At 36.2% G+C, this 13,244-nt stretch overlaps 2 protein-coding genes across 2 annotated transcripts in view; one reads left to right on the top strand and one right to left on the bottom strand.

Moving 5' to 3' along the window:
• The window catches only part of LOC136028679 (ATP-binding cassette sub-family F member 2-like), a 335,229-nt gene that overhangs the window by 91,000 nt on the left and 230,985 nt on the right, over positions 1 to 13,244 (bottom strand). The gene's annotated exons all lie outside the window — the stretch shown is intronic.
• LOC136028645 (cyclin-dependent kinase 11B-like) overlaps positions 1 to 13,244 on the top strand; it is a 64,046-nt gene that overhangs the window by 43,918 nt on the left and 6,884 nt on the right. The window contains 2 exon segments of the mRNA XM_065706473.1: positions 1,371 to 1,600; positions 11,672 to 11,788. Of these exon segments, the coding sequence (XP_065562545.1) occupies positions 1,371 to 1,600; positions 11,672 to 11,788 (347 nt within the window).

Below are 13,244 nucleotides of genomic sequence, written 5' to 3'. Positions count from 1 at the left end.
TTTATTGTGTCAAATAAAGGATCACGTCTTCAAATAAAAATTGTTTTCGGTAAAGCATAAATGACTTTCTGGCTCTCAAGTTGGGATAGGGGGCGTTAGACTTAATTCTGTTTGTAGTAGTTTCCATTCTTTTTTAAGCTTGACTAGAATATTTATTGTGATTTCTTATTTATTTATATTTTATGTTTGTCTTACGCTTGAATCACTATTTGACTTTATCTTTGCTCGTCTTAGGTTTAACGTAGCTCTCTACTTTTCTTTGAAAAACTTCTTTTGTGAAAAGTTTGTTCAATCAATATTATATGGAGTAGACGCCGAAAAACTTTTAGCAACATACGGGAGACATATTACTTTTATTTATTGAAGGCGACTGTGTTGGTTTTGATTAAACAAAATGCAGCATAGGCACATATTTTCTTACTAAAATACATATGTGTAGGAATAATCATTAAATACTTCGGAATTCTTTTCCTGGCGATGCATGGGTTATGTCCCCTTGGACATACATTTTTGGACCTTTTGTCTATCTTTAATGAAGTGGGTGTCTCAATATTTCGATCAAATACAATTTGTATGTGGGGGAGGGGGCTGTACAGTGAACATAGGAAGGGAAAAAAGGTACATAATGTCTTTTATCAATTTTGCCCCGTAAAGTTAACTCTATAATTTTCAATTTCTGGTTGGTTGAGCCCCTTTTTCAATTTTTGCGACCTTCCGTTTTGTATACGAAGTGGCCAGAGCAAAAATACATGAGAGACACATTACTTTTCACTAAGTTATTGCTACATGACTGACTCGAAATGATGAATTTTGTCCCGTAAAGTTGACTATAATTTTCTATTTTCTGGTTGGTTGAGTCCGTTCTTCAGTTTTTACGACCTTCCTTTTGTATGCAAAGTGGCCAGAGCAAGAATACATGAGAGACACATTACTTTTCACTAAGTTATTGCTACAAGGCTGACTCGAAATGATGAAAATTTGGCGCGTACTTTTATATATATATATATATATATATATATATATATATATATATATATATATATATATATATATATATATATATATATATATATATATTATATATATATATATATATATATATATATATATATATATATATATATATATAATATATATATATATATATATATATATATATATATATATATATATATATATATATATATATATATATATATATATATATATATATATATATATATATATATATATATATATATATATATATATATATATATATATATATATATATCGTACGATTGGATTCTGGCGGTTTTGGTCGTATTTTAGAACGTTGATAATTGTTAACTTTAGTTAAAGGGGAAACCAATGCTGATTTTTCTTTACAGGAGAAGTAAAATGTCTTGTTCTGCAGCTTTTGGCTGGTGTAGCTCATTTGCATGATAATTGGATTATTCATCGTGATTTGAAAACTTCCAACCTTCTTCTAAGTCATCGTGGTGAACTCAAGATCGGTGACTTCGGCCTTGCCAGAGAATATGGATCTCCTTTAAAACCTTATACATCTATCGTCGTGACTTTGTGGTATCGTTCCCCAGAGCTTCTACTTGGTACTAAGGTAAATGAAATCAAAGTAAAATTGATACTTTTTGTGAATTTTCCCTTTATAGATAATTTTTGTTTTATCCATAGTGAGAGGGGAGTCTTCCTGCTTCTTAATCATTCTTAAGTTGTGCAAGAGAAGTTACCTTAACTATAGGTGGAGTGTGGTCTTGTAGCACGAATTTTATTCCTGTTTAGTTACAGTGAGATCCTGTAGATAAAGTTTTAAGGAAAGAAGAGTGCTGTTTTAGGAAGAGGAGAGTTTGTGGAGACAGCCTCGTCTTATATTAATAAATAGAGAAATGCCTGAGTCATCAGATCCCTCTAGTCCTCAGTCTTATAGATTATGAACAAGCGGTTGGTTCAGCCGATAGAATAGCTTTAATGAAGGTCCTATCCTTGTACGGTACAGCAGATAGTTACATTAAAGTGATGAATCCTATGTACAAGAACAATATTGCTGCGGTTAAGGTAGGAAATTAGGTTAGTAGCTGGGTTTCTATTAAGTCAAGAGTTGTGCAGCATTGCGCTTTATCCCCATTTATATGGACTTTCTCCTAAGGAGCACGGAAAATATTACTGGAGAGCGTTGAATTAAATGGGAAGGTAAAAGCCTCTAAGAATTAGTTTATGCTCATGATTTGAGTGTCGGAGACGAAGGTGTTAGAAAAGTGATGGATATTTTGGAGGTTTTGAGGGTTGAGACTGCTAGAATAGGTTTGAAACTTAATGTCAAGAAGTCTAAGTCGGTTATACTAGGAATGAATGAAAGTGAAGACGTGATTTTGGGTAACTAGAAGATCTATCAGGTGGATATCTTCACTTGCCTAGATAGTATTGTTAGTGGAGATGTGTGGATATAGAAGGCTATGGATATAGTGAAGATGTTAAAAGTAGAATAGCCAAGGCCCATGATGTTTTTTCGCAGTTGAAAAGTGTTTGGAAGAATAGGAAGATAAGTGTGTGAATCAGGATTAGAAAATAGTGATGACAGTTGTCAAGTATGGTTCTTAAACATGGGCGCTCCAGAAATTGGATGATGATTTGTTATATATTTTCTTGAGAAATTTTTTATGGATCTCTTTAGGTATCCTTTGGAAAGACAGTTTCGAAATAGTAATGTCATTATATCCCGCTTTCTAGGACCGTAATGATAGAAAGGTTGAGATGGCTAGGACACGTTTTGTCGATGAAGGATAACCGATAGTCAAAGATTGTCCTTTTCAGGCATCCATGTAAGACCAAACGAAAAGCAGGGTGTCCCCGAATAGGGTGGTAACAGGTCTTAAGAAAGGATTTAAAGGACATCGGAACTTCTTGGAAGGGGGTAAAGAGGGAGGCTTTGAATAGATCGAGATGGAGGAGGAGCTTGTGTGGCTGTTTTAGCTTCAAGTGGCTTGGTACTGCAGTGAGTATATTAATAGCAATAGTACTAGTAGTAGTGGTAGTATGGAGATGGAAAAAGGCCACGAATAGAAAACTGATTCTTTCTATCAATTACCTTTCCAGCTCTGAGTCATTAGAACTTAACAGTTCCAGACTTGTCCGTCGCCTGTTGGATACCTTAAATTTAGATTTGAATGAAATTTCTTATTTGTTAGAAATGTAAGCTGCATTTCGTTATACCAACGTGTTAGTGGGAATATATAAATATTTTTAGAACTTTATAATGTATTCTGGACTTGACCGTCGCCTACAGGAAACTTTAAATTTAGATCATATGCAGTGCAATAGCGCTGCCTAAGTAAAGAGCGATGTGGGCACAATGTTTTTTGTTAGTTTGTTGTTGTTTTTTGTATTGAAGGAGTGGCCGTAGAAACTTGGAAGGGGCTCAATCGATTGGAAATCGACAGGGCTAGTGCCCTTTTTAATATTCGAAAGAGATTGGAGGGCAACTAACTCCCTCGCCCACCATTTCCCCGAACACATCCAATCAGAATGCGTAAAGTGTATATAGAAAGGGTGATCGTATAAAAGGATTGGTAATCAGAAGTTATAATGCCCTTTTTAAGGTTCGGTGTGATGGGAGGGTGGATACCCACACCTGGTATTTTCCTGAAATGCATTTGATAGGAATTTCTAGACGGCCGTTTGTTGTTGCAGAAACTTCAAAAAGAACTCATTCGATTGGAAATTGAAAGGGCTACTGCACTTTCTAATAGTCAAAAGTTTTTGGAGGGCAACTAAACCACCTCCAACGCTCACCTTTTCCCCAAACACATGCAATCAAAATTTTCTGGTAGTCGTTTTGTTCAGCGTAATTGGAATGTCCAGAAATCACGTCTTTAATGATTACCCCCCTCCCCCCACTGTCTTCAGAACAAGGGTTGTAAGCTATGCTCTGGGAGCATATGCTAGAGAAAATAAGAATTTTGTTCTACGTAGTTGAAAGGTCTTGAAATTATGGCTTTGAGGATGACAACCCCCTTCCCCATGCCCTTCATTTCCCCAAAGAAATCCAGTTAGAATGTGTAAAGTATTAAAGTAAGGGTTATTGTATAAACTTTGGAGGGGCTCATTGGACTGATAATCAGAAGCTCCAGTGTCCTTTTTAAGATTCAGAGTGATAGGAGGGTGGACACCCACAGCCCACACCTCGGATTTTCCTGAAAATTAAGTAAAAAAATTTTTAACTGAAAGTAAGGAGCGACATTAAAACTTAAACGAACAGAAATTACTCCATGTATAAAAGGGGCTGTTCCCTCCTCAACGCCCCACTCTCTACGCTAAAGTTTGACTCATTCTCTGAAATATACTTTTTAAAACAGTAAAAAAAACTTTAGCCTAAAGAGCGAGGCGTTGAGGAGGGAACAGCCCCTTTCATATATGGAGTAATTTCTGTTCGTTTTAAGTTTTAATGTCGCTCCTTATTTTCAGTTAACAAAAACTTGTTTTTTTAATTTCTGAACGTTTTTGAATTAATGCATGTTTTGATTTTGGCTCTCCGTACATGAATAATTAAAACGAAATTTGCATATTTATTATTTTTTTTTTTTGGCTAAATGGCTTTCTCATAGTTTTGATCGGACGATTTTGAGAAAAAAGGAGCGCGGGAGTTGACCTAGTTATCCTCCAATTTTTTGGTTATTCAAAAAGGCACCTAGAACTTTTAATTTTTTACGAACGTTTTTATTAGTAAAAATATACGTAACTTACGAATTAACTTATATAACGAAATTTCTATATTCGGATGCTTTTAATACTTATATGATGGGCTCCCCCCCCCTTGTCAATACCTCGCTATTTACACTAAAACTTAATTTTTGAAAACTTAATAGATGAAATTAATAAAATTACTTTAGCGTAAAGAGCGAGGTATTAGGAGGAGGTGAACCCCTCATATGTGTAATAATTTATGTTCGTTTTAAGCTTTAATACTGCTCCGTACTTTCAGTGAAAAAAAAACTTTTTCATATTTATTTTTTCATTGTTTTTTTCAAAAAATGCTAATAAAAATCCTATGCCCCCTTCATGGTAATTTTCTTCCCTCATTACAAATCCCTCCCTGGAAAGCCCCCCCCTCCCGCATATACGCCTCCCCTCAACCCCTCCCCTTAACAAAAAAACTCCCCCGAAAGCGTCTGTACACTTCCCAATAACCATTACTTTATCGTCCCCTGAGAGCAGTTTTGTCGTAACTAAGGTTTTCAAAATTCCGAGAAAAATGACTTTGAAATTTTCACCTTTGCTGGAACTTACATGGTACAACCGATTTTCTTCGCAAATACATAAAAATAAGAGAAAAAATAACTAGGAGGATCTCCTGAATATGAGATGGAAAAGGTGAAGTTTTCATTGTCAAAACTTGAAATGAAATACAGATACGACAATCCGACCTTACCGAAATTATAGTAAACTTAGATACGACAAAATAGTGTGGGCTGCCTATTCTTTTCACCATGAAGATACGACAAACGGGTTTTGATGCAGCAATAATATTTGAAAAAGTATAAGAATTAAAAAAATCTCAGAAACGTTCATTTTTTGTTGAGTTTCTTTGCTGGCCGCCGTTTTATTTCAATGGAATCCTCCTCTCGGCATAGATCTCGCACAGACGGAGAGGCTTCCAAACGTTCAGTGTCCCCTTTGGCCTTGTAGTACTGTTCAATCTTGGTTTCAAAATACTTCTGGTCTTGGTTGGGGATGAACTTCAGGAGATACTTGACATCTTTGCTTTTCGCATCAGGTAGATCAATATTTTTGCCTCAAAGTTTGGGCAAAACAAGACGTTCAACAACACGGACAGCCGAAGTGTTGGGACAATTTTTAACCGAAGTACGTTCTTGTTGTATAGTAGCCATTTGCAAGTCTCCAGAGAAGGAAGTTTTGAACCAAAGCGTTATCCTGACGGAGCTTAAGTTGTTTTACCTTTGAATACGGTACCAACAAATACTTGTACAGCTTTGCTGGCTTTCGAAAGTCAAAGAACTTTGACTGGGTCACTTGCAGGACATTCAAAGGACGTGTCTTTCTTACTTTCAGTAAGCCCCCACTCAATACTAATACTAAGCCCCCACTCAATAGTGCTATGTACAGCATCAACCTCCTGGATAGTCGAATGACCTGGTTCACAATACTTCATAACCACTTTTTCTAAGCGTGGAAATGTTCTTAGAACATCTTGGATGACGAAAGTAATTAACTGACAGATATCAGGGTAAGCATCAAGAAGTTTTTCTAGTCCAGCCTCAAACTCAGACCAAATGTAACAATGTACATGGATTTTACTGTTTCAGACTGTTTGAGAAACCTGCTGTTCCATTATGGATCCATTTTTTTTTAATGTTATATAATCTACAAGCACCAATTTTCGACGATTAAATTGGATAAATAAATTTTATTTTGCCGTTTATGCCGTTTTCTTCTTCCTTGACGCCAATTTTTCAATTAAAGTATGCGTTTTCGGTCGTTTTTGACAAAGTAATACTACGTTTCCTCAGCGCCAAAATTATTTATAGTTAGGTTAGGTTGGGTCAGCTAGGTTAGGTTGGGTTAGTTAGGTGAGGTCAAAAAGTGCTTAAATTTGAATTTGCGATAGAAGCGATTATTAAATTCGTAAAGAACATAAAAAAAAGGCATCGAGTGGTATGTTCACTTTATTTGTAAGTCAATAATACGAACTGCGAAAAACTTACCAACAGGTTGCTGCGTTACAAGGAAGCACTACCAAAATACGATCATAGCCAAGATTTATTGTGACCACTGATACGCAACCAAAATCATAACAAATCTGGCATTTGATAATATTAAATAATAGTCTATATATATACAATATATAAAATAATATATCTATATATATAAAAATAAGTTGTTTGTCTGTCCACTGACGTCATTATAAGGATTAAGCTGTATGTCGTTATGAAGTTAGTCATCATATACCAATTCAAAAACGAATGTATTCAAGCCGAAGTAGCTGAGTTGGTAAAGCGTTATGTTCCAGGCTCTAGGTCCGAGAGGTTCCAGGTTCGAACCTTGGCTTTAGCATTAATACAAAAGAAGAACAAGAACTAAAAGAGGTAAAAACTACAAAAAAGAAAATACTAAAAAAACTAAAAAAGCTAAAAAACTAAAAAAAGGTAAAAAACTAAAAACTAAAAAAAAAAAAAAACTAAAAAAAAAACAAAAAAAGGTGAAAACTACAAAAAAAAACTAATAAAAAAATTAAAAACTGAAAAAGAAAAAAACTAAAAAAGGAAAAAAACTGAAAAATAAAGGAGAAAAGGAAAACTAAAAACCGGGACACAGGGAATATAAATGACGACCGGGACACTCAAAGAGAAATTACAGACTGGGACATAAAATAACGACCGGGACATATAAATGACGAACGGGACACTCAAAGATAAATTACAGACCGGGACACAAATGACGATCGGGACACGGGGACACAGGGAATATAAATGACGACCGGGACGCTCAAAGAGAAATTACAGACTGGGACACTGGGACACAAATGACGACCGGGATACTGGGAATAAAAATGAAGACCGGGACACAGGGACACAACTACAACGGGGACGCCAGGGGCACAGAGGGATATATAAATGACGACGGGGACACAGGAAATGTTCGATTAGCAATCACCATCAACAAAACTCAAGGGCAATCATTAGACTAATGAGTAATAGATCTGAATACGGACTGTTTTTTCCATGGACAATTTTATGTTGCATGTTCAAGAGTCGGTAAATCTGACACTCTATTCATATGCACAGACAATGGGACATCGAAGAATGTTGTATATTCGCAAGTTTTACGAAGTTAAAAACATATATATCTATCTATATTCACAGGTGGGACACAGGGACACAACTACAATGGCGCGTAACGACTTACGCGCGCGGGGGGGGGGGCTTGGGGGTTGCGAAGCGCCCCCACCAACTAAGTGTTGGGGTGGCGCGAAGCGCCACCCCAACAGCTAATATAAAATATAATAAATGTTATATTCTTGGACCAAAATATTAGTCAATTCCACAAAAATGAGGTACTGGATTCCTGTAAATATGATGCAGATGTAAATAATGTCCGTTTGTGACTCATTGTGAAACTTCTGCCAAATCTTTTCTTCTTCAAAAGTGTACGTCGACGGAGTTATGACAAAAATGCCCATGTAATTTTCCCGTATGAGATACGACAAAACCGCTCTTAACAAAACGGCAAAATGTGAGATACGATAAACGAGAAATCTACAATTGAGGCACTTCTAGTTGAGATACAATAAAATAATCGATGGAATCGGATAGAGTAAAAACTTTCACATTAGATGGCAGTCTTAACTCCACTTCCCGAAAAAGGTGCAGATACGACAAAACCGCTCTCAGGGGACGATATGTTAACACTGATCAAAGTTTCTAACTTGCAGCCCCTCCCACGGGGACTCTGGGAGAGTAAGTCGTCCCCAAAGACATGGTTATTAGGTTTTTCGACTATGCTGAATAAAATGGCTATCTCAGAATTTCGATCTGGTGACTTTGGGAAAAAATGAACGTGGAAGGGGGCCTAGGTGCCCTCCAATTTTTTCGTCCCTTAAAAAGGCACAAGAAGTTTTAATTTACATTAGAATGAGCCCTATCACGACATTCTAGGACCACTGGGTCGATACGATCACCCCTGGGAAAAAAAGAACAAATAAACACGCATCCATGATCTGTCTTGTGGCAAAAAATACAAAATTACACATTTTTGTAAACACGAGCTTGAAACTTCTACTGTATCGTTCTCTGATACGTTGAACCTGATGATTTGATTTTCGTTAAGATTCTATGACTTTTAAGGGGTGTTTCCCCCCTATTTTCTAAAATAAGGCAAATTTTTTCAGAATCGTAACTTTTGATGAGTAAATCTAAACTTGATTGAGACATATATACTCAAAATCAGCATTAAAATGTGATTCTTTTGATGCAACTATTGTTATAAAAATTCCGTTTTTTAGAGTTTCGGTTACTATTGAGCCGGGTCGCTCCTTACTACAGTTCGTTACCACGAACTGTTTGATGCATTTGATAGGAATTTTGAGACGGCCGTTTGTTGTCGTAGAAACTTCAAAAAGAGCTCATTTGATTGGAAATTGAAAGGGCTAGTGACCTTTTAATAGTCGAAAGTGTTTGGAGGGCAACTAACCCCCCTCCAACGCTCATCGTTTCCCCAAACACATTAAATCAACATTTTCTGGTAACAGATTTCAGTTTTGATGTTCTGACAAAAGTGATCCTATAAAGTTAATGTTATTGTTTTATGTCATTTTCTTTAACCACATCCAGTTTTTGTGGTTCAAAATTATTCACGTAAAGTTGTATCCACCTAAGAATAGTTTTCTACATTGTACTCTTTCTGCTAATGCTGATATATACAGTTTTTCTTAATACTGTTCAATACTTTTTTGTTAAAACTTTTGTAACGAAAACCTGAATTAGTAAGACTTGTGCTTTTATAGCTCAGGGGTAAAGGCAAGACTAAAAATGATATGGTAACTTTATCTGTTTCGCCAGAATCTTATCAAACAGTTCGTGGTAAAAGGAGCGACCCGGCTCAATAGTAACCAAAACTCTAAAAAATGGAATGTTGGTACCAATAGCTACATCAAAAGAATAGCATTTTCATGCTGATTTTAAATATATAAGTTTCATCAAGTTTAGTCTTACCCATCAAAAGTTACGAGCCTGAGAAAATTTGCGTTATTTTAGAAAATAGGGGGAAAACACCCCCTAAAAGTCATATAATCTTATCGAAAATCACACCATCAGATTCAGCGTATCAAAGAACCCTACTGTAAAAGTTTCAAGCTCCTATCTGCAAAAATGTGGAATTTTATATTTTTTGCCAGAAGGCAGATCACGGATACGTGTTTATTTTTTTATCTTTTTTTTCCAGGGGTGATCGTATCGACCCAGTTGTCCTAGAATGTTGCGAGAGGGCTCATTCTAACGGAAATGAAAAGTTCTAGTGCCCTTTTTAAGTGACCGAAAAATTGGAGGGCACCTAGGCCCCCTCCCACGCTAATTATTTTCCCAAAGCCAACGGATCAAAATTCTGAGATAGCCATTTTATTCAGCGTAGTCGAAAACCTTATAACTATGTCTTTGGGGACGATTTACTCCCCCACAGTCCCCGTGGGAAGGGTTACAAGTTCAAAACTTTGACCAGTGCTTACATACAGTAATGGTTATTGGGAAGTGTACAGGCGTTTTCAGGAGGATTTTTGGTTGGAGGCAGGGGTTGAGAAGAGGGGGATATGCTGGGGGAACGTTCCATCGAGGAATTTGTCATGGGGGAAGAAAATTTCCATGAAGGGAGCGCAGGATTTACTAGCATGACTTAAAAAATGAAAAAATAAATATGAAAAAGTTTTTTTTCAGCTGGAAGTAAGCAGTAGCATTAAAACTCAAAACGAACAGAAATTATTACCCATATGAGGGGCTCACCTCCTCCTAATACCTCGCTCTTTACGCTAAAGTATTTTTAGTAATTTCAACTATTTATTCTGCGGCTTTTGTGATTCAGGGGTCATTCTTAATGAATTGGGACAAAATTTAAGCTTTAGTGTAAAGAGTGAGGTACTGACAAGGGGGGACCCCCCTCATATATGTAATAAAAAAATAAGAATACAAAAGTTCTTTACGTAAGCTAATTTATAAGTTATGTATATCTTTTACTTATAAAAAGATTCGTAAAAAATTAAAAGTTCTAGTTGCCTTTTTAATTAACCGAAAATTGGAGGGCAACTAGGCTTCCTTCTCCGCTCTTTTTTTCTCAAAGTCGTTCGATCAAAATTATGAGAAAGCCATTTAGCCAAAACAAATAAATATACAAATTTCGTTTTAATTATTCCTCTGCGGAGAGCCAAAATCAAAACATGCATTGATTCAAAAACGTTCAGAAATTAAATAAAAAAACACGTTTTTTAAATGAAAGTAAGGAGCGACATTAAAACTTAAAACGGACAGAAATTACTCCGTATATGAAAGGGGCTTTTCCTTCTCAACGCCCCGCTCTTTACGCAAATTTTTTTTACTGTTTTAAAATGTAGAGTTAAGAGAAAGAGTCAAACTTTAGCGTAAAGAGCGGGGGGTTGAGAAGGAAAAGCCCCTTTCATATACGGAGTAATTTCTGTTCGTTTTAAGTTTTAATGTCGCTCCTTACTTTCATTTAAAAAACTTGTTTTTTTATTTAATAATTTATAGACTCGACCTGGAGTAGCTACAAAATACATACATCCTTAACTAGCCAAATTATGTATATCTATGTAAGGATAAAACTGATGCGAATTTTAGTACTGAATCACCCAGCCAATACTAATCTTTTGTGAATTGGGCACCGAGGTCATGCAGTCGTTGGTAACGAAACTGGAATGTTTGAAAAAAAGGAAAAATAAACTTTTCTGATGTCCTAGTAATATTTGGTTCTGCGGACTCCCTCTCCACTGTCCTCACTTTCTTTCTTTCTCCATCTCTCATAGACTCTAACTCACTCACTCACTTTTTGTCGTATTGAATTGTTAATTTATGTTTCGGTTTTGCTCTAGTTTTTTCCCCTATTTTGGTTGTAAATATTAAAAGTGTCAATTGTTTTGACTAGTGTCCTTTTTCAGTTATACTCTACCGCAGTAGACGTTTGGTCTACAGGGTGCATTTTCGGCGAGCTTGTTCAAATGGAGCCTATGTTCCCTGGAAAGTCAGAAGTTGATGAGATCGGGAAAATATTTAAGGTAAATTTTGTATACTCAACAATAAGAAAGCGCCTGTTGTATAGCATCCCGAAACAAGATGGAATGAGATTTCATATATATATATACCTAAGTAACCATACTCATAAAAATGTCAATAAATCAAACGACCATGTCTCCAAAGAGAAAACAGTGTTTTTCGCTTCAAAATGGTCCAGGAATTACTAACGAAATGAGATTTTTCTTCCGTAGCTGCTTTAGATGACTTCATTAAAATGTTGATTGCAACAGATCATGGTTTCATGATATGTAAATTTTAGGCTGAGGAGTGCATATTGAGATTATATTGATCTTGTCTTTTTAACAGCGAAGCCATAATAACTTGCTTAATATTAAAACGATGTCGAGTCTTTAGTTAAGTTTGTATGATTTGTAAGATTAAATTTTGTCTTACCCTGGTTTTGTTCATGTCTAAGCTTTTCCCATGTTATGAGCCTCTCAAAAGCCAGTTGGGGATTCTATATTTTTTCCGACTCTAATGTCAAAATATCCGGTTCATTCTTAATGTTTATGTTTGTAAGGATACTCTCTAAAAACGAACATTTATACCATAAAAAGATTCACTAAAAAAAAAAGTTTAAATTGAGAGATCCAGGATTTACTTCTGCAGGGCGATTGTTACATTAAAGTCAAAATGCAGAAAACGTTTTCTTTTTCTATACTGCTTTTTATGGCACTTGGTATTAACCAAGTGACATTTAGCAATCGCAAATTCTGTCGGTCCCGGTTTTGCTACTTTAGGCACTTCCAGGCAATCTAGGCCGATGAAATTTGGCAGGCGTATCGGAGACCGGACCAGATTAAATTAGAAATAGTCATTTTACCGATTTGACCATCTGGGGGGAGTGGGGACCCGTTAATTCGGAAAAAATAGAAAAATTAAAGTATTTTTACCTTACGAATGGTTGATCAGATCTCAATGAAATTTGATTTTTGGAAGGATATCGTGTCTCAGAGCTGTTATTTTAAATCCCGAACGGATCTGGTGACATTGGGGCGGGGGGTGAGAGGGGAAACCTAAAATCTTGGAAAACACTTAGAGTGGAAGGGATCGGGATGAAACGTGGTGGGAAAAATAAGCAGAAGTCCTAGATACATGATTGACATAACCGGAACGGATCTGCTCTCTTTGGGGTAGTTGGGGGGGGGTTAATTCTGAAAAATTAGAAAAAATGACGTATTTTTAACTTGCGAACGGGTGATCGGATCTCAATGAAATTTGATATTTGGAAGAATATCGTGTCTCAAAGCTCTTATTTTAAATCCCGACCGGATCTGGTGACATTGGGGGGAGTTTGGGGTGGGAGAACCTAAAATCATGGAAAACGCTTAGATTGGAGGGATCGAGATGAAACTTGGAGGGAAAATTAAGTAGAAGTCTTAGATACGTGATTTACATAATTGGAACGGATCCGCTCTATTGGGGGGGGGGGGGTTA

The sequence above is a fragment of the Artemia franciscana genome, chromosome 1 (genome assembly GCF_032884065.1).
Source record: "Artemia franciscana chromosome 1, ASM3288406v1, whole genome shotgun sequence".
Classification (NCBI taxonomy): domain Eukaryota; kingdom Metazoa; phylum Arthropoda; class Branchiopoda; order Anostraca; family Artemiidae; genus Artemia; species Artemia franciscana.
Note: the sequence above shows the minus strand (reverse complement) of the source record. Positions and strands in the feature narration are given on the sequence as shown.